Below are 26,110 nucleotides of genomic sequence, written 5' to 3' on the forward strand. Positions count from 1 at the left end.
CGGCTGTGCATCCTAGATCCGAACAAGCGCCGTATGAAGCTGCTACGACGTGATGGTACTGCGCAATGGATATTATAATACATCAAATTAAATCTCTCATTAAGAAAAATTCAAAATTATATTACAGAATACTGGTAATTGTATAACATTTTTTTTTTTAAATTTTGATCAAAAATTAAAAATCAATTTTATATTTTGATCATCTAACAAAAAGTTAACACACGTATTAAGGTTCAATTTGGCCATTGAACGTAACCTAAAAATGCAATTAGGTCACTGAACGAAAAAAGTGCAATTAGGCCACTGAACACTCCAAATGTATGCAATTTCACCTAATAGCAGGTTACCATCAATTTTAGCAGGTTACTTGCTTACGTGGCAGATGAGTTGACATTTTTAATAATTTTTAAATACTTTTTAATAAATTTTAATAATAAATTTTTTAAAAAATGTAATTTTTTTTTTAAAAAAATGACGGGGTTTATTTTTTGTAATAATTTTTTAAAAATCTATTATTAAAATTTATTTAAAATTATTTAAAAATTATTAAAAATGCCACCTCAGCTGCCACGTAAGCAGGTAACCTGCTAAAATTAATGGTAACCTGCTAATCGGTGAAATTGCATACATTTGAAGTGTTCAGTGGCCTAATTGCACTTTTTGGAGTGTTCAGTGGCCTAATTGCACTTTTTTTTTTCGTTCAGTGGCCTAATTGCATTTTCAGGTTACGTTCAGTGGCCAATTTGAACCTTATTCCTTGTTATTGTTATTGTAATTGTTATTATTATTATTATTATTATTATTATTATTATTATTAAAAAACTTAGACGATCCCAGCTTTGCCGGATTAATGTTAAGTCACGGATTCAATCTAAGACTTTCTGGCATCCATTTAGTTGTGAGATTCAAACACTCACACGGTAACCTCAGTCATAAGTTTATAAAGTACACAAGCATTATTGTTAGTCAGTCAGAATGAAATTAAGAAGCCATGCTTTATTATAAACAAAAATAGTACATATTTATTTTGTTAACAAGTAACTAAGTAATGATGTCAAATAAGTTGTGATGTGCCAATCCAGCCCACAAGCAAAATAAGGGGGAAAAAAAAAAGTGAAAACACAAAAGCTTTTAAAAGACCATTGAGTCAAAAATCAAAACCCAGTTTTGGGAGCCAGATAAACTCTAGCCTTAATAACAGAACCATTTGCGAGCTTAAACCCAGGGCTGACGGCAAACGCAACAACCATGGCCATACCCATACCCATTCTCCCTCCCATCCCGCCGGCGACGGAGCTCTTCACCACGCTCTCCATGTACTGCGGATGAAACTCCGATCCGCTACTCGCCTCGAAATGGCTCGGCGGCGGCTCAAGAGAAAACGCCAACAAGTGCAGCAGCCACACCGCCTTGGCCAGCTCCAAGAACTCCCCGTAGAATTGAGTCCTGGGGTGGTTTCCGGCGAGAACCTGGCGCCGCTGCTCCAGATCTCCGAACAGAGACTCCTCCATCTTGGGGTGGACGATCGCGAGGAATTTCTTGAAGCAGAAGCTCCCGAAGCTGCAGGTTGGGAGTATCCCCAGGAGCTCCACCGGATCCATGGCTTTCATGTCGCGGTACTGCGTGAAACACTCGCGCCGGTACTGGTCCGGGTGGAGGAGGGAGGAGAGGCTGCCGTCCATGTAGAACGTCTCGTGGTCGAACCCTTGGAACATCTTGCGGCTCACGTACGACTCCAGTGCGTACTTTGCGTGGTTGGTCCCGACTACTGCGTCTGCGGCGGCGGCGGCGGCGAAGGAGGCGGCTTCGATGGATCTCACGGCGGCTGCTATGTCCCAGTGCGCCGACCGCATCAGCGACAGGAGTAACGCCGTGAAGGATTTCGAAGCTTCTTTTACCATACCCATTGTGTTCTCGAACAGCTCCGGCGCCGGTGGCACCGCCACTGCAGTCACCGGGAAGTTTAACATAATTTTAGCTAATACGCAATTTAATCCTAGCTAGACTATAATTTTTTTTTTTTTTCAATTTAGACCAAAATAACTCTTTTTATTTAATTTGATTTTTTAATGATTTTATCAAATTGAATTATTGACGGATAGAATCAAAAGACTAAATAAAAAATTAATATAATCCATGACTAAATCGAGTAAAACCCTATAGTTGAAGATTAATTTAGATAAAATTAGTATAAATGATGACTAAATGGGATATTATTAAGGTGAGACTATCAAGCCGACTTAAAGAGAGACTCAATTGAGCAAAATGCTACTGATTACATTGTAATATCTGTGACATACTTTCTTAACTTAATAAAACACAAAGAGTCAACAACATATTCACTAAAGTTCGATCTCATGATCTTCCACATAAAAAAATCACTACATGCCATCTGAGCACAAGATCACTACATGTTATCTGAACACATGTCATCGATGATCTAATTAAACACAAACAAGTTGTTTAAAACTAAATTAACAAAATTACTATAATTTATGATTAAATTAGATAATCACTATAATTAAAGATTAATTTGAATAAAATTAGTATATTTGATAACTAAAATAAGTATTAACTAAATTATCTTGAGAGGACTTTGAGAATCTAATTAAACATAAAAAATGGGAAAAATTACTATAGTCCACACTAAATTGGCAGTGATGCGTATAAATCAGTATACTGCACGATGGAATTACAAAAAGACCCCTGAATCGTAGACTAAGCTTGAAGGACAAAAGCGTAAGACAATAATTAAACGGTGAAGGAAAAAGGTTGTACCTTGAGCTTGACCTTGAGTGCTGCAGCTCACTTTTCGCTTTGACTTCCCTTTCTTTCCACTGTTGGAATGAGCTAAAGACGTCGCCGTTTTGAGCTTCTCCTTCAAGCTTTGAATCTCGGCTTCTTTAGCCTTCACTTCCCGTTTCAAGTCATCCACCACCGCCTCGTACGGCGCCACCACTTCCCTGAGCGTCGCCGCCCCGACTCTCCGCCTCCCTCGTCCGCCGTCGTCACTACCAACGCTCCTCCGATACCGCTCCTTCAACACCCCGATCCTCCGGAGCTCGGCCACCACAGCCACGTCAGCCACGCGCATCTTATCCGGATCCCACGGGCAGTGCGCGTCCTGGAGACTAACGTACGCCCTCTTCATGGCCGACGCCGCCTCGAACACTTCCCCCAATATCATCTCCATTTCTATGATCCTCTCAGTTCTCGATTCCTCCTTACCGTTACCGCCGACTAGAAGCTTGAAATCCGTTTCCTCTCCGGCGTCTTCGTAATGTGTGTTCTCCTTCTCCACCTTGTACTTGTCGTCATCGGAGTCCTCGCCGCCGCGACTAACCGAAACTTCGTCGTCGTCGTGGTGGCCGGCGGTGACCAGCGGGTGGAGCAAACAAGACGCGGTAACGCGCTGGATCAGATCGGAGAAATTGGAGACCTTGTTCGCCATTTTCCTGATGCCTCTATTTCTGTCAGATTTCCAGTGAATAAAATTAAAAATAAAATAAAATTAGAAACAAACAACGGTGGAGGTGGGGACTGGGGAGTAGGGACTAGGGAGCAGTTAATGAAGTGCGAGACAGCCAGTGAATATTAAACTTTGACTACATTATTAATTCTACTTCTTAATTTTACTTCCTGACGTGGCGCAGTCTGATAAGTTATTTTTTATGTGTGTTCTAATACAAATGTCTACATCAAAATTTTGTGTGTAAAAGGACAAATTAAAAATACAAAATGAAAATACATGTAGCACTTTTCATTAAGAAACTAACAATTACTCTTTATTCTTCTCCAAAAGTTGGATTTCCAAAAGGACATGTAAAATATGTAATTTAGTGATTCAGCAGATATGATCGAATGTCGTGTGCATAAACTTAATCATAGTTTTGGTTCCTATTCTTGAACCGATGGTTCTGGTTTAAACCGTTAGTTCTAACTAGATTTTTTTTTTTTTTTTTTTTTTGGGTTTGTTTGTAAAAGTCTATTTAAATAATGTTCTATTTAAAAATGGTCCAAATTCAACTATTAATTTTTTCATGTAGAATTTTTAAAAAATAGTTATATCAAATATTTAAATTTTAATGTTAAACTAAAAAATATAGCAGGTCAAAATTGATGTTGGAGTTCTAATAATCCGTAATATCAAGTCATTTTTGGACTTCATTGCTATAATATAACATGTTAAATGGTGTAATTGTACTTTTTAAAAAAGTTTAAAAGCCTAATTGACTTTTAGAGGAAATTTCAATTTTAGTCCTATGACTATATGGATTTTGTTAATTTCAATCCCTGACTTTTAAAAGTGTTAATTTAGTCCCTTAACTATGTAATTTTTGTCAATTTTGGTCACTCCGGCTAAATTACCGGCCAAATTTCGCTGAAAAATTTTAATTGTTAAAATAATGAGGGTATTTTGATCATTTCACGTCTCTTTTCTTCTTCCCAAGCTAGTCCATCCCTTCCTCTCCCATTTTCGACGAATGAAATGAACTAAGATGATGGGAAAGGAGGCTTGATGATATTAAAGATAGGGTTTACAGGGAGAAAGAACGCCGGAAACGGGAGAGAAAGGGATTGACTTGCCGGAGAAGAAAAAAAGAGGCGTGAAACGACCAAAATACCTTTATTATTTTAATTATTAAAATTTTCCGGCGAAATTTGGCTAACAATTTAGCCGGAGTGACCAAAATTGACAAAAATTGCATAGTTAAGGTACTAAATTAACACTTTTTAAAGTCAGAGACTAAAATTAACAAGACCCCTATAATCATATGACCAAAATTGAAATTTCCTCCTGACTTTTAACATAAAGTTTAGAGACTTATTTGACACATAAATAATCTAGCAATAATTAATTTCAAATTTGCCAAATAATTTTTTTTTTATATAAGGTTTTCACAAATATAATTCTGATGGGTTAAAACTAATATTTTAAAATTATTTTATTTTAAAATAATTTTAATATTGGACTTAATATAAGTTGTATGGATAAATGAGAAATTTTATTAACCTGTGTTTGGGATTCTCGTGGTGCAATGTGAATTTCCTGTGGTTGGCAGTGATTAGATGAGGATGAAGTGGTACTGAGTAGGGCAGATGCACGTCCTTGTCTTGTATTCCATCAATGCTGCCGGTACTTCTTTTCCTACAAAAAATAAAATTGTCAAGAAATTAAGATGCAAATAAATAAAGCAGAAACTTTAATTATGGATTTTATCAATGAATTATATTTAATACTTTTTTAAAAGTTAAATTTCTAGTCCATAATTCAATTTATATGTTATAAGTTATACTGTTTTTTTAGTCAGTGAAGGAATGTTTTTAATTTTTCTGTTAATGATTTTGTTAAAATATTTAGGCCTTCTTTGGCAATCAGCGATTAGCGGATTGTATTAGCGGTAAGTAAATAGCGGATTGTATTAGCGGTAAGTAAATAGCGGATTATATTAGCGGATTTGACCAGCAGATTGTATCAACGGTTTGTAAAAAGATGTTTGGTAAAATTAGCTATTTAGATTAGATGTTAACATGTAAAATGACCAAAAGAATATATATATATAATAATAATTTTTGAAATAATAATAATAATTTTTGAAATAATAATAATAATAATAAGAAAAAAATACAAAAATGATGTGGATAAGAATTTCACATCGGAAGTTTAGAAAATAAATGGCATTGCACTCCCTTATAAAAGTGAGCTCAACACCAATCAATTTCTCTTTGATGGGAAGGGCAAGAGAAGAGAAGCCTGATGCTTCTTTCTTCTTACAAACAAGTTTAATTATTATTATTATTATTATTATTATTATTATTATTTATAAAATGGAGGGTGTTTTGGGGAAGGATTTTCCTTCCCCAAACGCTGCTCTTAGCAGTGTTTGGGATTTCAGCGGTTTGGAGCAAACCGCTGCTCCAACCCGCTGAGTTACCAAACATGGTTTTTGACGTTTTGACAAAAGTCAAAATGTCAAAATGGTGGATTCGTCAAAAATTTGGCGAATCTGCCATTAAACAAACAAGCCAATAGTTCTCCAATATTATGGACTGTTTGGTTGGATGTAGTTGCCATTCAATTACAACATAATTCTCTGGCCACCTGAATTAAAGTGGGCAAATTATGTTGTGCAACCGTGTGCACCATACATGGTGCACACGGTTGTAAAAACGACGTCGTTTTGACTAAAACACGCGTTCCACATAAAAAAAATAATTTCAGTTTCGATTCCCTGCAATAGGCATTATGTTGTGCATAATTTGAACTACACATCCAGAATCAATGAACTAAAAATCCAGAATGAATGAACTAAATATCCAGCATGAATGAACTAAATATCCAGCATGAATTAAAAAAAATTAGTTTCGATTTCCGTCTAAATATCCAGAATGAATGAACTAAATATCCAGAATGAATGAAATAAAAATTCAGAATGAATGAACAACATAATGTTGTTGAAGGGAATCGAAAGTGATTTTTTTTTAAAAAAGTGGGACGCGCGTTTTTAGTCAAAACAACGTCATTTTTGCAACTGTGTGCACCATGCATGGTGCACACGGTTGCACAACATAACGATTGGTTAAAGTGTTTGGTTGGAGGGAATTGCAATTCCACCAAATCTCAATTTCCTCATTTTTTGAATTGCAATTCATACCTCCTCCAATTCAATGGGGAAAAGAAAGGCAAAAAAATAAGAAGAAGAAAATGACCTTTAAAAAAAAAATCCTTAATGGGTTGTTTGGTTGGGTGTAATTGGAATTCAATTACAACCTAATTATTTAACCATCCGAATTATAGTGTTTGATTGGAGGGAATTGCAATTCCACTGAATTGCAATTCCTCATTTTGTTGAATTGCAATTCATAGCATCCCCAATATGAATTGCAATTCAATGGGGAAAAGAAAAGGGAAAAATGAAGAAAATGATTTTTTTTTAATCCTTAATTATTACGGAGTATAGACACGTTTAGGTGAGAACGGACACTCAGGAGAGGAATGAGGACCAATCACAGTCGTACATTTGTGCAAATCTAACGGATCTGATGTAATTTAAAAAAAATACGGTAACATTTTTGTAAATAACTTAAACTATAGTGCAAATAATATGGATTAAAAGTGTAAGTAACTAATACAAATGTGCAAGTAAAATCACTTAAAAGTACAATTATTTTTAATAAGTAATGAAAAAATGACCGATTCAATTTTATAAATATTATAAACTTAAAAATTTATAATAATTAGAAAATTAATTCTATATTTTTTTTTTACACGAGTACTGCGTTATATATATATATATATATATATATATATATATATATATATATATATATATATATAAAAGAATTACCTTGATGTCCCATCTCGAAGTGATGGAAATAAGATATTTGGCAACATAATTGGGTGGAGTGGATCTGGAGCACAGTAAGAGTGTGTGAATTGAAGTTGGTGAGTGTTAAGTTGTGGGTAAGAAAAGGGAGATACAGAAACAAGACGGAAATGATTCGATGTGCAAACTAGCAAAGCCTTTGTCGCAAACTCAGTATTTATAGACACTTCAGAAGCAGCTCTCTGTAGTGTGTACTCAGCATATATAGGAGCCTAGGAGGGTTTAGGTTAGAACACTTCTCCCTGTATAATATGTAGATATATCTATTAAGACTATATTATTTATATTAGACTAAAACTATATTATTCGTGTTAGACTAGGATTCTATCTAGCTTCTCTATATATTCGCTCCATGTACTCTCAGACATTATTATTGAATACAACACAATTATATTCTTATCTGGTATCAGTTAGCTAGGGTTTTCCTTTCCAACCTCCATGTCCCACCTCGCTTCGTAGCAGTAGCCGATGGCATCGAACTAAGATACACCATATGAGAAGTGGTCCAGTCAACGACGTGGCATTGATGATCCGTGTCAAATTTGTAAACGTTTTGGTCACACGGGAGCCAATTGTTTTTGGCGCTATGATGATCCTTGTCAAATTTGTAAATGTTTTGGTCACATGGGAGCCAATTATTTTCGGCGTTATTCAGGGGCTCCGGGGTGGCCGTCTCTGGTGATAATGGTGATTCCAACGGTCCTCATCAGTGGTTCCCTGACACTGATGCTACAGATCATGCTAAGCCTAATTCTTCTTTGATGACTTCTGCGACACGTTATGATGGCCCGGAGACTCTGCGAGTCGGCAATGGTACATGTTTGCCTATTGTTAATGTTGGTTCCGCTTCGTTAGCTACTGATTCTAGGTCTTTTAAGTTACATGATGTTTTACATGTCCCTGTTCTCTCTTCTTCTCTATTGTCTGTCCAGTGTTTTGCAAAAGACAATAATGTTTTCTTTGAGTTTCACCCCCTTTGTTTCTAAGGGACATGTGTCGTGGACGTCCTCGACGTGCTACTCCGCCTCCTCAGTCGCATAGCATGAACACTCGCAGCTCCAGTTCGCATCAACATGTTGCCTTAACCACTATTTCCACTATATTGCCTGAGCCTACCTGTTAGTCTCAGGCGGTAAAGTTTCCTGAGTGGAGTGATGCAATGAACACGGAGTTCAATGCCTTGGTCCATAATCATACGTGGCGTCTCGTTCCATCTCAACCAGGTATGAATGTTGTTGGTTGCAAGTGGGTTTTCAGAACCAAACGGAAGGCCGATGGTTCAATAAACCGTCATAAAGCAAGGTTAATAGCCAAGGGTTTTAATTAGGTTGCTGGAGAGGAATTTTTTGAGATCTTTAGTACTGTGGTTAAGCCCACTACGGTTCGTCTTCTCTTATCTTTAGTCGTATCTTGTGGGTGGTCTATTCGCCAGTTGGATATTCACAACGCCTTTTTAAATGACGAGCTAGCTGAAACTGTTTACATGCGACACCCACCTGGTTATGAGGATAAGTCGTTACCTAATCATGTACGTTTGCTTAAAAAATCTCTATACAGTCTCAAACAGGCTCCACGTGCATGGTTCACAAGGCTACATGATTTTCTTGTCTCTGTGGGCTTCTCGCCTTCTAAGACGGATGTGTCTCTTTTTATCTATTCTCGTGACATTATTCGTCTTTATTTCTTGGTGTATGTTGATGACATTTTAATTATGGGTTCTGACTCAGATCGTGTTACTGTTCTTATTGATAAATTATCACTTGAATTTAAGGTTCGTGATATGGGTGTGCCTTCTTTCTTCTTGGGAACAGAAACTGTCCCGTTATCTGGCGGTATGCTTTTATCCCAACAACGGTACATGAAGGATATTCTCAAACGTGCTAGCATGGTGGACTGCAAGCCAGTAATCACGCATGTCTCTTCTGCGAAAATCATAGACGACGTGGCCGTTCCCTATGTCGATCCAACACAATACAGGAGTCTTGCTGGTGCTCTCCAGTATCTTACGGTAACTCGTTCGGATCTATCTTATGTTGTTAATCTATTGTGTCAACATATGCATGCTCCCACTACTACAGATTGGGCCTCTTTAAAGAGAGTCCTACGGTATGTCAAAGGCACCCTGAATCTTGGCCTGCGTATTTCTCGGTCTACATCTATGGATATTCACGCCTATTCTGACTCAGATTGGGCTGGCGATCCAAATGACCGCAAATCTACTAGTGGCTTTGCTGTGTTCTTGGGCAGTAATCTTATATCTTGGATTTGTCAGAAGCAACAGACTGTGACACGTTCTTCGACTAAAGCAGAATACAAGGGACTCGCTGATGTATCTGCAGAAGTTACATGACTCGTTTCTCTGTTACATGAAATCGGCATCCCGCCTGCGTCTCCTCCTCGACTATGGTGTGATAATTTGGGAGCTACTTATTTATGTGCCAATCCAGTGTTTCATGCCTGCACGAAGCACATTGAGATTGACTATCATTTTGTTCGCGATAAAGTAGCCAAAAAGGAGTTAGAAGTGCACTTTATTTCAACCAAGGATCAACTAGCGGATATTTTCACAAAGTCTTTGTCGTCTCTTCATTTTAACTCTCTCCGTGACAAGCTCAATGTTTTGGCTAGCCAACCTTGTGCTTGACGGGTAGTATTAGGACTATATTATTCATATTAGACTAGGACTATATTATTCGTGGTAGAATAGGATTCTATCTAGCATCTCTATATACTCTCTCCATGTACTCTTAGACATTATTATTGAATACAACACAATTATATTCTCATCATATCTACACTTATCATCTTAAGAAATTAAGATGGTTAAGGATATAAGCTTGTAACCAAAAGGTCATGGGCTGAAATCTCAGCCCTCTTAGTTTGAGCCGGTCAATTATGGACAAGCTAAGTTGGTTTATCGATCTCCTTGTGGTCCTTTGCAAACTAGGGTCACAAGGTGAGGTTTATCCCATGCACATCCTCGGAAGTGACTGCAGGTTTCTCTCGTCACTGAAAAAAAGAGAGGCTAGGGTCTTACTATTACTAAACTTTCAAGTTTGTAATATGTTGGTTTTATTGATCATCAGGATAGTCAAACGGCGGGCCAACAAAATCGAAAAATAAGAACACGGTGATTGGAAAAGTAAATGCTTTGTATTGATTTGTGTGAGTATCTAAAGCTTAACCATTTTCAAGGTGTACATGGGCATATTTATATGAGAATGCAAGGGGCCTAAACTAGGCAAATTAAAGTTTTCCTTGCCATAAATACATTTGATCTCCTTCTCTAAATACAATCGATTCCTTTCCTAAGTTCGGTTGATCTTTTTTCCGTATTGCCTTTGCATATCTCGCCGCCCCATGAGATCCGCTCCTCAGATCGCCTAAGGATTCCGCCATGTCTTCTGTATCGGTCTGAGTCCTCAAGGGAGTCGGCCGTCCTACCTTTCGGTAGGGTGTTTTGCTTAGTCGTCTGCCTATGCATCTTCCCCAACTACTCTTTGTGCTCGACGCCCATTCGGGCGATTCCATGTCTCTGGCCCTCCAGTCGAGTACTCGCCCGTTGTCACTCGGTCACCCTTCCGACTGCTAAAGCCTCTCGTCTGGTTGCCGACCAATTGCTCGGTGGCCCGAACGACTACTCTTGGTACGGTACCTATCCTAGGGCCCATCCGATCATCCGGTTGTCCGACCTCCTTACTCAGCCAACTGCCTGGTCGGATGCCTAGGGCTCCCATTCGTTCGGGTTGACCGCGCAGAGGGCTCATCCGGCTCTCTCGTTAATTGGCTGACTACTCTCCTTCTTATCTGATTGCGGCCAGGCTAGGTGACCTCGATGCTCGGTTCCAGCAGACATCTGCCTAGGTTACCTTCGTCCGGTATTGCATCCCTGCCCTGTGCCTACCTCTTGTCTCATTCATGCTTGACCCGAAACGAGGTGTATCATGCTGACTTTCCCTCCCGACATAATAATTATAAAATAACTTTTAAAAATTAATTATAAAATGAACACTGCTCTTAAATATTTTTAATAATTATAAAACTAACCCGTATTTTTTTAATACTAAAACTCAATCATTAATGAACTTGATAGACAATTGAGATCAACCTCACTTTTTATATAGGAGGACTTGTACTCATTTGATCACACACACACACACACACACACACACACACACACACACACACACACACACACACACACACACACACACACACACACACACACACACACACACACACACACACACACACACACACACACACACACACACACACACACACACACACACACACACACATATATATATATATATATATATATATATATATATAATAGTTTTTTACGCGCATTGCGCAATTGGGATAATGCCTAATGTTTTTTTCTTTAAATAAGTACTTTAAAGTATATCAAGACAAGATTATATTGGAATTGTTCATGCATAGATAATTGAATGTTGAATTTGCGTATTTAAATAGGTAATTCTAAATTTACAAATGTAAGATAATATAGTCAATATTGATTATAATTGTCAATAAAATAATTGTTTAGGTATGGTTGAAACCAAATATGGGACATAATGGAGAGCAAATAAAAATTAGGGCATAAAATATTAAATATATACTAACATTGAAGAGCTAACTGCTGATTGCTAAACAATGACATTGCGAGGTAGTTTCCCAGTTCAATTTGTTGTGTGATTTGAATACTCTTTTTGTCAATAAATCACCCAAGTAGTTAATATGGTTGGCTTAATTATATTTTTTATTTTTTTTAAAATAATAATAATAATAATAATAATAATAATAATTATTATTATTAAATATATGTATACCCTTAGGTCATTTTACATGTCAATCTAAACAGTTAATTTTTTCAAATATCTTTTTACCAACCGTTGATATAATTCGATGGTCAAATCTGCTAATATAATCCACTAACGCTAACCGCTAACAGCTGATTGTCAAACAAGGACATTGCGAGGTAGTTCTCACTTCAATTTGTTGTGTGATTTGAATACTCTCTTTGTCAACAAATCCCTTAAGTAGTTAATATGATTGGCTTTATTAATTATATTTTTTAAAATTTTTCATGGTATTAATAAAATACTTGGTAACTAAATATATAGCATTATTTTGTATTATAACTTTGATATTTAATTAAAAAATAGTGCACAAAAAAGATAATAGACAATGTAGTGAATATAATCAATTGATGAATTTGACTGTAAAGAATTTTTACATTGGAGAAAAATAAAGACAATATAACTACTACAAGAAAAATGCACATAGACAACACTAGAAAGACAACACTTTTTAACAAAAGTGTTGTTTTTTGTATAAAAAGACAACAGTTTGGTGCAAAACCGTTGTCTTTGACGCAACACTTTTGTCAAAGACAACGGTTTTTACTTAACCGTTGTTATAAGTGTGTTGTCTTTGTGCATTTTGAGAAAAGACAACACCACAACGACAACAATTTTTTAAAACTGTTGTCTATGTGCGTTTTTTTTTTTAAGACAACGGTTTTATTTAACCGTCGTCTTTGATATGTTGTCTTTAAGTGTACTTGAATAAACAACACTAGAAAGACAACGGTTTTTTAAAACCGTTGTCTTTGTGCATTATTGTTTTTTAAAAGACAATGGGTTTAACCATTGTCGTTTGTGTGTTGTCTTTAAGAGCACTCGAATACACAACACTACAAAGACAACGGTTTTATAAAACCGTTGTTGCACGTTCTTTACTATTTTTAAGACAACGGTTATATTTAACCGTTGTCTTTGGTGTGTTGTCTTTAAGTGTACTTGATTACACAACACTACAAAGACAACGGTTTTTTAAAACCGGTGTCTTTTTGCATTATTATATTTTTAAAGACAACGGTTTTATTTAACCGTTGTCGTTTGTGTGTTGTCTTTAAGGGCACTTGAATACACAACACTACAAAGACAACGGTTTTATAAACTGTTGTCATTGCATGCTCTTTATTTTTTTTTAATGACAACGGTTTTAATTAATCGTTATTTTCAAGCGAATTTGAATACAACACTTCAAAGACTACGAGTTTTTAAAGACAACAATTTTATTGATCCGCAATCGTTAGTGTGTTGTCTATATACTTAGATGATTATAATATTTTATATCACCAATTATGCTGTGAGTACGTGCCCACCTTGCAAGGTGGACACGATTCCATATCCATAATTTCTATATTGTAGATTAATAATTTCTATACTATAGATTCATAAAATTTATACTTTAAATTCCAATTGTTGAACTCTGTTTTCACAAATCAGAGAACTATATGTTCATAATTGATAACTATACAGTTTAGAAATTATGAATTTACAGTACAGAAATTATGAATCTACAGTATAGATATTATGAATCTGCAATATAGAAATTATGAATATACTGTATATCAATTATGAATCTACTGTATTTATATTATGCATCTACGGTTTATAAATTATGAATCTAAAGTATAAATTTTATGAATGTACAGTATAGAAATTATCAATCTACAATATAGAACTTGATGAATTTGAATTAAAAGAATTTTTATATTGGAGAAAAATAAAGACAATAGAACTAATGAAATTATTTCTCTTATTTAATTTATCGATAATGAATAATTTTTTTTTGAATAAAGACATTGTAGACACATAATTCTAAATTAAAGAAATGCATATGTATTATTTTTTGTTGTATCTACTAAATTATTAGTTAATTTAATAAGAGTAAAATAGAGTACTAATTAGGCCAACTTTGATTGTGATGTGGTTCGAACCTAAGACCTTTCTTATTGAAATCAATGAGTAAGTTAATGGTGAACTAACAGAAATTAACGGAAAAGATAATATTTAACGAAAAAGTTAACAGATAATCATATTCATTAAGGATAAATTAGGAAATCTTAAGGAAAAATTTAAATCTGATCAATCTAAGCCATTCATTTGATTAAAAAATTTGTCCGTCTTTTTTTTTTTTTTACCTATTATAGGCCTAAGTCTCTTGGACTCTCATTAGTATAGTAGAAGTATATATATATATATATATATATATATATATATATATATATATATATATATATATATATATATATATATATATATATATATATATATATATATATATATATATATATATATATATATATATATATATATACTAGTTTTTTACGCGCATTGCGCGATTGGGATAATGTCCAATTTTTATTTTTATTTTGTTTTAAATAAGTAATTTAAAGTATATTAAGGAAATATTATATTGGAATTGAATGTTGAATTTGCGTATTTAAATAGGTAATTCTAAGTTTACAAATGCAAGATAATATAGTCAAGATTGATTATAATTGTCAATAAAATAATTGTATATGTATGGTTGAAACCAAATACGCGACATAAAGGAGAGCAAAATAAAAATTAGGGCATAAAATAATAAATACATACTAATATTGAAGAGTTAACTGCTGATTGCCAAACAAGGATATTGCGAGGTAGTTTCTCACTTCAATTTGGTGTGTGATTTGAATACTCTTTTTGTCAATAAATACCCCAAGTTCGTAGTTAATATAATTGGCTTATTTATATATATATTTTTTAATTTTTTAAAAACAATTATTATTATTATTGTTATTATTATTATTATTATTATTATTATTATTATTATTATTATTATTATTATTATTATTATTATTATTATTATTATTATTATTATTATTATTATTATTATTATTATTATTATTATTATTATTATTATTATTATTATTATTATTATACCCTCATATCATTTTACATGTTAATCTAAACAGCTAATTTATACAAATATCTTTTTACCAACCGTTGATATATTTCAATGGTCAAATCCACTAACGCTAACTGCTGATTGTCAAACAAGGACATTGTGAGGTAGTTCTCACTTCAATTTGTTGTGTGATTTGAATACTCTTTTTGTCAACAAATCTCTTAAGTAGTTAATATTATTGGCTTTATTAATTATATTTCTTTAATTGTTTCATGGTATTAATAAAATACTTGGTAAATAAATATATAGCATTATTTTGTATTATAACTTTGATATTTAATTAAAAAATAGTGCACAAAATTAAAAGATAATAGACAATGTAGTAATGAATTTGAATGTAAAATAAAGACATTGTAGACACATAATTCTAAATTAAAGAAATGCATATGTATTATTTTTTGTTGTAGCTACTAAATTATTATTTTTAAGTTAATAAGAGTAAAATAGAGTACTAATTATGCCAACTTTGATTGGGATGGGGTTCAAACCTAAGACCTTTCTTATTGAAATCAATGAGTAAGTTAACGGTGAACTAACAGAAAGTTAACGGATAATCATATTCATTAAGGATAAATTAGGAAATCTTAAGGAAAAATTAAAATCTGATCAATCTGAGCCATTCATTTGATTAAAAAATTTGACCGCCATTTTTTCTACCCATTATAGGCCTAACTCTCTTGGGTTCTTATTAGTATATATATATATATATATATATATATATATATATATATATATATATATATATATATATATATATATATATATATATATATAATCATATTAAAACTTCAAAAGACAATCAATCACTATGTATTACATTAAATATTATTTTTATAGTTAAAATAAAATTATTATTTTTTTACGTACTTTGGTAAACAAGTTTAAATTTCAAATTTAAGTTTATTAACATTCATATATAAAATACAAAGAAACTTCAAAATGACAAGAACTTGTAATATTGGTAAATGATGAGACTTTAGGTTTAGAATTGTTTGTTTTGTGCTAATTATTTTTGCATTTGGTTTATTTTACTTGTCCTTTAAGACATAAAATTGATAGCCATAGTTCTAGACTCTCTTTAGCATGATGTACTTCTGGGGAGATAGGCTTTTGGAAATGGTAGCTATGGTTTGTACTAACTTTGGAATGAAACTAATGGCCTTACAGGCTAAGTTAAGCCAACTTTCCAAAAATATTTTCTAAGATTTTGTCATTGACCGAGAAGTGACGCGTACTTCTCAGTTCGAAGAAGTGCCAGAGCATAGCGATTGATTGTAAAAATAATAATTTTATTTTCAAAAGGCATAGTGACCGAGAAGTGAAGAGTACATTTTGGGTGTCTAAACTGATAAAAATAATAATGTTATTTTCAATGGTAAAAATAATATTTAATATGATGCATAGTGATTGATTGTCTATTGAAGTTTTAGTGTGTGTGTGTGTGAACATAAAAAGTATATGAGTATTATATTTTTGAAATTTACAGAACTTATTGTAAAACTAGATAGGATTAGAGGAAAAGTTTGTATGTTTAGACAGAAGGAACAAATTTGTATAGAAAGTTTAAAATTTTGAGGTTTGATTGTGGATTTTAACTATTTATATTTGTAAAAAAAAATGTATAGAAACTCTAATTTGATAGTCTTACAAAAATGGAAATAAACAAAAATGAAATAAATAAATGAGTTTTTCTCAAAATGATCCCTCGACTATTTCCAAAATGGTCCCTTGACTATTTTTCAGAGCATATTAGGCATATAATAGGTAAAAGGACGAAAATGCCCTTCATTTTAACACTCAATAGACAGAATTTCTAACGGAGGACCAATTTGGGGGAATTTTTAAAAGTCAAGGGACCACATTGGGTGCAATTAAAAGTCGAAACGCAAAATTGAGAATGAGCAATAGTCGAGGGACCATTTTGGGAAAAAAACTCTACTTTAAAGTACTTATTTAAAAAAAAAAACATTGGACATTATCCCAATCGCGCAATGCGCGTAAAAAGCTAGTATATATATATATATATATATATATATATATATATATATATATATATATATATATATATATATATATATATATATATATATGTATGTATTTATTTATTGCTGCATCATCCTATCATATCTATCCACAGTACTGTACTGTACTGTGTATCAATGTATATGCAATAATCATCACACATATACACGGAATGACCACTTTCGTCGTCGACCATTACTAATAATTGATAAATTATTCTTTTTGCAGCTGAGATTGGGGTGGGGATGGAAGATGCATGCATTATATTGTGATGAGCCAATCTATAAGCAGCATCAGAGTACGTGCATGCATGGCCAGAAAGTTGTTGTCTCCTCAATGCTTACTAACCATGCATTATGTAATTACAATTGTAGAACATTATTTTTAACCCAATAATTTGGAGTAATTTGTAAGTGGATATTGGTACTAATATAATTGCAAGCTCAAATGATTGACTTTTCAAGCCTGAAAAAAGTAACTTATCATTGTCTATTACATCAGGGAGTAAAATTTAGAGAGTAATAAGATTTGGGAGTACATGTAGTATAACTCATATATATGTATGTGTGTGTAATTTTAACTTAAACCATTATATTGAATTTTTTTTTGATAATTATATTAAAGTGATTGCACATCATCACATGCTACACGGCTACACATATAGTTGTTAGAATGCATGCCCCCCTTTTGGGTTATGTACTACTACTTAGAATGCCTGCCACTATATGATTATCATCTTTGATGAAGGCATCCAGGCAGGCCAGAACGTAGAGATTATGTTCACTGCAAAGGGAACAAGTAAATCTTGGATAATGTAAGGTAGGTGTAATCAAAGCTAGGCTGAGCGAACTATCGTGTAGTGTGATAGCATCCCGTTATCATTCTAAATTCGACTACTTGAAAGTGATCTTAAATCAAGTTGAAATTCTTGTTCCGACCACTTTTGGTATCCGGAAAAACCTTTGTTGCTATTTCCGACCACTTTTTGCTTTCACCTTGATTTAAGATCACTTTCAGGTGGTCGGAAATTTCATAATTTCCAGCAGTGATGGGTGGTCATAGGTTTGAACTGCGGAGGTGGGGACTTAGATTCTTAGGACTAAAAATGTTTGAGAAAGTATAAAATATATATTGTATTGTAAAGAATTATGAGTATTTCAGAAAAGAAAAAAAAAATGTTGGGCTGGCAATTATATATGATGCATGAGACTCAGGCCAACAGATGAGAGTGGAGTTTAATTAGCTGCACTTCCCATCTCGATCTCAAATGCTATCCATTGTCCGATCTGGACGGACGTTGTCGGACATATGTGTTTGGAGGAATTAGGATAACATGCATATATATATATAAATATATAATATAATGAATGCATCGATATCGCTTGATGAAATTAAAGCAAACTTTACAGATTATATTGGGAAAAGATTAATCATACATTGTAGTAGCTAGCTCAAAATATCCAAATTAAATACATGGTCATGCATACTGCATAGCATCAACGTAAATAAATATCCAAAATATCTACTACTCATGGAATAAATGAGGTCAGTCGGCCCGGGCTGCTTGCATACTAGGCGATCGACGTCGGCAGCAACATCCTGTCCAATCAATACTTGGTTTAATTTATTCGGACAACAACATTGTACTATATATATATATATATATATATATATATATATATATATATATATATATATATATATATATAGAATTCAGTTTCCGTGCGGTGGGGTGTGTTTGTGTGATTAAATATGAGCTATTGATCTTGCTTAAATCAACGCCGAGGATTAACAAAATTTAAAAAAAAAAAAAACACGGTGGCCTGGCAATTTGATAATTTTCACATCTAGGTCACATTTAAGGGCGTGGTTTTCCTTCTTAAGGTGTATGGTTTGTGTGCTTAAGGTAAGTAGTTGTTGAAACTTAAAGTGCGTCAATCTAAAGCTTAAGGTGCGTGATTTGTATGCTTAAGGTCTGTGATTTGTATGCTTAAGGTGCGCCATTTTAAAATCTTAGGTGCGTGGTTTGTGTACTTAAGATGCGTAGTTTGTGTACTTAAGGTGTGTCGGCCTAAAGCTTTAGGTGCGTGTGGTTTGTGTTCTTAAGGTGCTTTGTTTGTGTGCTTAAGGTGCGTGGTTTATGTACTTAAGGTGCGCCATTTAAATGCTTAAGGTGCTCCAACTGCACAAGAAGCTATACCCGCACCTGAACCCATATATATATATATATATATATATATATATATATATATATATATATATATATATATATATATATATATATATATATATATATATATATATATATATATATGGTCATGCTCACATAAGAACCAGCCCCCCCTCCCCCCCCCCCGTAAAAACTGTGGACAAATCTGGACTGTTTATATTTATCAATCTATGACTTGCATTATCTTTTTTTTTTTTTTTTTTTTTTTTTTTTCAAAAACTGACTAGAAATTATGAATCCTAAATTACTCATATTTAACCATGTGGGTAAATTAATTTGTCTAGAAAAATCAAGGAATCAGAAAAAAGGGAGAATTTGACCTTCTCTCACATTCTTCGCCAACTTATTCTAATCCACACCAGTAGTCCAAAATACACACCACTGACTGTGCAAATACATAGCTTAACACCAGAGATTGCACAACTACAGACGCCACAGTGCATAACAGTAGTAAGGGGAAAAGGCGCGGGATCTGTTTTATAAATATGTCAAACATGAATGTTTGAAATAATAATTATAAAACTGATCACATTTTTTTTTACTAAAAAACCTTCAACCACTAAAGAAACATGATTGTACATAGGCTTGGTGGAGGAGCCCCAAACCCGAAGAGACTTCATTGTGAGCACATCACCTTCGCTGATGAGGACCGACCTACAAGGGGGACGTCACATCGTGATGATATTTTCATTTCTATGAATGTCAATGGTACAATAATCAAACGGGTCCTAGTGGATACGAGCAATAGTGTGAATATGATGGAGCATTTATGCATGAAATTCCACACCCTTGACAGGATAAGCATGATTTGAAGGGACCAGTAGACAGCTCGCCAATGTTATAGGAAAACCTATTAAAACTTGAGCCAATAACATATCTCCGTGAACACCGCCCAACAAGAACTTAAAAAAGATGAGTTGTGGAAGGTTCCTGAGCTAGCCATGGAGTTGGAGGAGGTAGCATTGGAAGAGGCTCCGCTAGACTGGCGCGTGAAAATCGGGAAGAAACTACTAAAGGAACTCCGTGGGGAAATTGTGTGGTTCCTATAAAAATATTCTGTAGATTAGAGTCAGTCTGAGTTTGAAGAATGAAGACCTGATTGATCAGGTAATCAATTAGAAGCGTCTCTGAAGATTTAAACCCGTTGAAAGACATTTATTAGAGGAGCGTTTGTGCTAGCAGAATGCCGTTATGGCTTGAGATGAAATTACAAGAAAGTCCTTACTGATTTGGACACCTCAAAGGTATGGACGTAATCTGGTTAAGAAGCTGTCTGATGTTCTGATTATGTGTCCTTTACCCTCAACCAGAGATATATATAGTGAGTTGCTGAAGGAACGATTAACGAATACACTCTACATCTCTTGAATTCAAGAAAACACTCATTGTTCTAAATCTCTCTCTCTGTGGTTATTATTTCTTCTCAAGACTAAAAGTTCATGGTGATTTAAGAAGATGAACTTGAGAAGAAACAATTGTGCTTAAAAAGTGGACGCGCCTAACTGGCGAGTGGTGTTATTCTCCACCCGTCAGGCCATTCCATCTTTCAAATTCAACATGGTATCAGAGCCTACTTTCCTAGGGTATGCCAAACATCAAAGTTGTATTTTTCAGTCGCATAAACATGAAAGTTATTGTTCACACAAACCCTAATTTTTTCAAATTACTTGGTTTTGGTGAGTTCTTTTGTCAAATTGGTGTTACCCATCTCTTCTAAAGTTTCCGGCGAGGCTGACCTAGCAAGCCACATCACCGCCGCCGCCGCCATTCGCCGCTGCCATTGTCGGACCTCCGATCTCACGCGCTGGCGCGTGTGGCCACCTCCGGTGAGATTTTCTGGCGAAATTTTCCAGATATCTCCGTCAGGCTTTTGCGACTCCATTTGTGTATTTTTCCTTGTGATGTATTTCTCTGGTGAAAATTCCAGATTGTTGTTTTGTCCTTCTTTGGACCTTTTGGTGAAGTTTGAAGGCATTTTTTGGCTTTGTTGCCAAACTTCTTTCCGGGGTGCTTTTGGTATAACTGTATTTGTTTCTTTATTTTCGGTATACCATATTTATTCCCTAGGGTATAAGGGGTATAAACAACATTCATGTGGTATTCTCGGTATTCATACTTTATTCTTTGGGTGTATTTGTCATTACTATGGGCTCTACTACATCCCCTTTGCTGCTCATGATTGGTTTGCTCTGCCGTTCGTGATGAAGATTGTTGTTCGCAAATCCTAGAGTTCTTATGTTGCTTTGAGGGTGTTCGTGTTAATCATCACCCTTGGTGTCTTTATTCCCAAGGTTGTTCGTGACAAGCTTCGACCCCAGGTGCCTTCTTTCTCAAGGGTTGTGTATAGCATTGTCCCTCCGAAGCCATTCAACATTGTTATCCTCTAGCTGCTTTTAATTTTCATTTGTAATTTAAAGTAAGGTAGGGTGTATGTTTTAATCGAAGCTTGGAACTTCCAGATGTTCAAGCTTGACGGGGAGTGTTGAAAAATAAAGAGTTAGGTTTATCTATATGGTTGTATCTATTTATGAATACATGTCAGTTATGAATAATTACTTACAGTTATGTGTTTATATATATATATATATATATATATATATATATATATATATATATATATATATATATATATATATATATATATATAGTGAAAGGATCAGGTGCATTTGTTGCTTCCCGTGCGGATGTGCGGTGGATTAATGTGCGTGAGATTTGTACACAATGTGCGTGAGTGTTGTGCTTAATGTGCCTGAGATTTGTACTTAATGTGCGTGAATGTGTAAAATGCAGCAGAAAATATTGATGTCAGCTTCTTCCCCATCCCCAGTAGCCATTTGCCCCTTCCCTGATGATGATGATGCGGAGGCGGGCTATAGTGGTTAAGAATTATGGGAATAATACAACAGAAATCCACACTTAGCTACTGTGCAAATTTTACTGTGCGTGCGTCATTTATATAAACATTCAACTGCACTGAAGGTAGCTGATAATCCAGAATCCATGGCCAAATTGAAGGAAGAAGTAACAAGAAGCTTGGGCGTTAATGTGCGTGAGTTTCTGTTCTGTTTCCTTCTGAGTTCGTAATTCTGAAATACTCAGGCACATTAAACACAAATCTCACGCACATTAAACACAATACTCAGGCACATTAAGTACAAATTAAACTCACGCATATTAACATGGCGCACATTAAGTACAAATCTCAGGCACATTGAGTACAAATCTCACGCACATTAAGTATAAACCTCACGCACATTAATCCACCGCACATCCGCATGGGAAGCAACAAATGCACCTGATCCCTTCCCTATATATATATATATATATATATATATATATATATATATATATATATATATATATATATATATATATATATATATATATATATATATATATATATATATATACACGTACTATGTTTCTTTGTTAGAAACACAGACAAATAATACAAAATCATACATTATCTATACATTTTCCATTCCTTGATTCTTCATTATTGCTTCCGCCTAACTGGCGGGTGGTGTTATTCTCCACCCGCCAGGCCATTCCATCCTTCCAAATTCAACAAATATACTAAATGTACATTATTTTTGTACTGAATGTACATTATACAATATAATGTACACTCAGTATACCAATAATGTACATTCTCTAAATACAATATATATTTTTAATATACTAAAAGTACATTATTTTTGTACTGAATGTACATTATTTTACAGTATACAAAATATAATCCACACAACTTGTGTGGACCATGGTCTACACAATAATGATTGGTGAGGGGTGGGCTTGGCCAAGGGGAGTCCAATTAGGAAAGTAGAGCTAGGTATTTTTCTAGAAAGATAGCTAAGGGCACGTTTAGTAGTATAGTATGGAACATAATTTGGGGAAAAAAACGATTGGGAGGAGTGGTCCGCCCCGACCGTGAGGCACCAGCCGGTGTAGGATCTTGGCTCACTGGCGAGTGGCGGACCCCATGCGACTTGACGGAGCGAACTGTCAATGGTCAACCCATAGACTTCTCATTGGTCCACGACTATGGAGTTTTTCCGCCCCTCGCTTGGCTGCCCTAGCTAATTTTCGATTACCAGATAGCCCAACCCAGTCTAGTCAGTTGATGCAGACTACTCGTCGGATGGTGCAAACTGCTCGAGCAAATAACTGGGGAGTCATACAGTTAGGTGGCAGGGTGGGGTGTGTGCATTGCATAGTTTTCGGGCGGTTGGCAAGACCTCGAACATGTTTTGCTCTTCTTTTTCATCTTTTTCATCTTCTTCTTATCCATCTCCTTCACCTTCCTCTACCTCTTCCAAACAATAGCCTTTTTCCAAAAGAATCCACGACTTTCTTTCGTCTAGGGTTTGCGTCTTCAATCCCCCTCCGCTTGCTTTGAAATTTTCAAAGAATATTTCCTTCTCGTAAAACTAATCAACTCCCCCATTAAATTATTGACTAATTGATCACTCTTGACTTATGTTAATTGCATTATTATATATCCTAAACCCTAAAGCTATTACCATTACTAAGTATTTGATTTCCATTCCGATTTCGATTCTCATGTGTGAACCAAACACACCCTAAATCTTTATGCTTTTTCTATATGCTAATGCACAAAATAAAAAACAGATATGCGACATTGAACGAATGTTAACAAAACATGACTGAAGTAGTGCACTCCTACAAACATTCTTCAAATCATTCATCCTAATTCAAGCTTAATAGTTATTTGGCAATTAAGTAATTTTTCATGATGAAGAAGATGCTATGAATGCCAGAAAACATTTAAACTTATGAATGCATTCATGTCATGGGTATGTTCATTCTACCACAGAAAGGGCAAAGGAACTGAAGTACCAAAAATAAAAAAAATAAAAAATAAAGGGCAAAGGCAGCTTTGAAAAACTACCAACATGAACAAGCCACAACACCACAACTGCAATCATCTTTTCTATTTTGGTTGTGCAAAATAATGAAGAAAGTGTCAAGAATGGGATTTGAATCCATGCATTTTCAAACCAATTCCTGAAACTAGTGCCTTAGACCAACTCGGCCATCTTAACTCTTAAAATAACTAGTTACATTATCCAATAAATATAAATACACATTTTAAGAGTTTTATTTATCACTGTTTGTACCATTCCAATGCTATTGAAATTCAAATTTAATTGTTTATTTTTACTCAATTTCTAGCAACTGGGCTGGGTGATCTAAGGTTGTGATAGGTGCTGGGAGGGAGATTATTGGGCGTCGGCCGAGTTGGTCGAGTTCAGCCCCTGGTCGATTCAAGAAGTGGCGTTGTGGCTTACTATGGAAGGATATGGTTAAATGGTTAACGTCCACTTACTTATCACCAATTGATTTTAAGTAGGATATGACAATCAGATAGCCAAAGAACTCTGTGGTTAAGCATGCTTGGCTTACCGAAGTCACAAGATGGATGACCTAATGGGAAGTAACGTAACCATAGTGCAGCGTTGAGATCCATCAATCTCCAAGGTATGAGCATTGATCGAGGGACCCTTAAGTTTATGGTTCAAACTTTAATACTTACATTATAAATGAGAAAGGATACCCCAAAAATATGTTTTTTTTTTTAAATGAAAGAATGGAAATTCCATTAATAATCAACCAGAGATGAATTACAGGCCGGTGGCTCAGTAAATCACGAACCCAGGGCAGACATAGAATCAGATGCCCGTGCTAACACATGAGCAGGATGATTCGCTGACCTATTGATATGGCAAACATACACGTTCCCAATGTCAGTAGCAATGATCCGACATTGCTTAGAAATTAAACCAACATATGATAGGTTCAAATTACAAGAATTAAAAGTAGTACAAAAATTAAGACAATCGGTTTCTAAAATAACATTATTAAAATGGCAAGCCTTCAACCATGTGAGCGCCTCTTTGAGCCATTGATTCAGCCATGTAAGAGTCATTACCACAACTAAACCTATCACAGCGAGCAACCACAAACCTTCCATCTGCATATCGAATTATTGCACCATACCCAGTTCCATTATCGAAAACAGCTGCGTCAACATTGCATTTAACAAAGCTTGCAGGGGAGGACACCGGTTGGTTGGAAATTATTGTTGGAAAGATTAGAGAGTACCTCACTTCCATTGACGTATGCATGCATCCAAACTGCAACAATTGTATCAACTTGTGTTTTCAATGAATCAATTGATGGTGTAATATAATATCCTTCCACACAAGATCATTGCGGGCGTTCCAGATTATCCAAAGGCGAGCAACCACCCTCAACATGTCAACTGTCTGAAGAGTACATAGCGTTGTATTGAGGAGTAACGACAGGTTCACAATATTCAGAATGTTGTCACCTCCCCATAATTGATTAGTCACCTGACAACCACAAAAAAGATGATCAATCGTCTCATGGTCGTTAGCACAAAAAGGACAACTTCCTCCCGCCCAAACATGTTTTCTAATCAGGGTACCCGCATGGGCAGCTCAACTGGTCACAGAGGTGAAACTTTGGAAGAATGATCAGGGATCGAGTCTCACCAGCGGCAGTGTGGGAGCAACCTCTCAATGTGAGGGGGGTTCCTTGTGCGCAGTGAGCACAGGTCTAGCCTCTGTGGTTCATGTTCAGTTGAGTTACCATGATTTACATCCTTCCAAATGCT

The 26,110-nt window shown here is 35.0% G+C and overlaps 1 protein-coding gene across 1 annotated transcript; it reads right to left on the reverse strand.

The window, feature by feature from the left end:
* Nucleotides 1–976: 976 nt before the first annotated feature.
* LOC109156219 lies at nucleotides 977–7,512 on the reverse strand. The gene is made up of 6 exons (XM_019304079.1): nucleotides 7,350–7,512; nucleotides 5,015–5,149; nucleotides 2,791–3,470; nucleotides 1,280–1,945; nucleotides 1,152–1,246; nucleotides 977–1,121 (listed from the first exon to the last, which is right to left on the reverse strand). Exons 1-5 carry the CDS (start codon nucleotides 7,394–7,396, stop codon nucleotides 1,155–1,157), a joined length of 1,620 nt encoding a protein of 539 aa, XP_019159624.1. The 5' UTR covers nucleotides 7,397–7,512; the 3' UTR covers nucleotides 977–1,121; nucleotides 1,152–1,154.
* Nucleotides 7,513–26,110: the final 18,598 nt, after the last annotated feature.

Source organism: Ipomoea nil, unplaced genomic scaffold (genome assembly GCF_001879475.1).
Source record: "Ipomoea nil cultivar Tokyo-kokei standard unplaced genomic scaffold, Asagao_1.1 scaffold2705, whole genome shotgun sequence".
NCBI lineage: Eukaryota > Viridiplantae > Streptophyta > Magnoliopsida > Solanales > Convolvulaceae > Ipomoea > Ipomoea nil.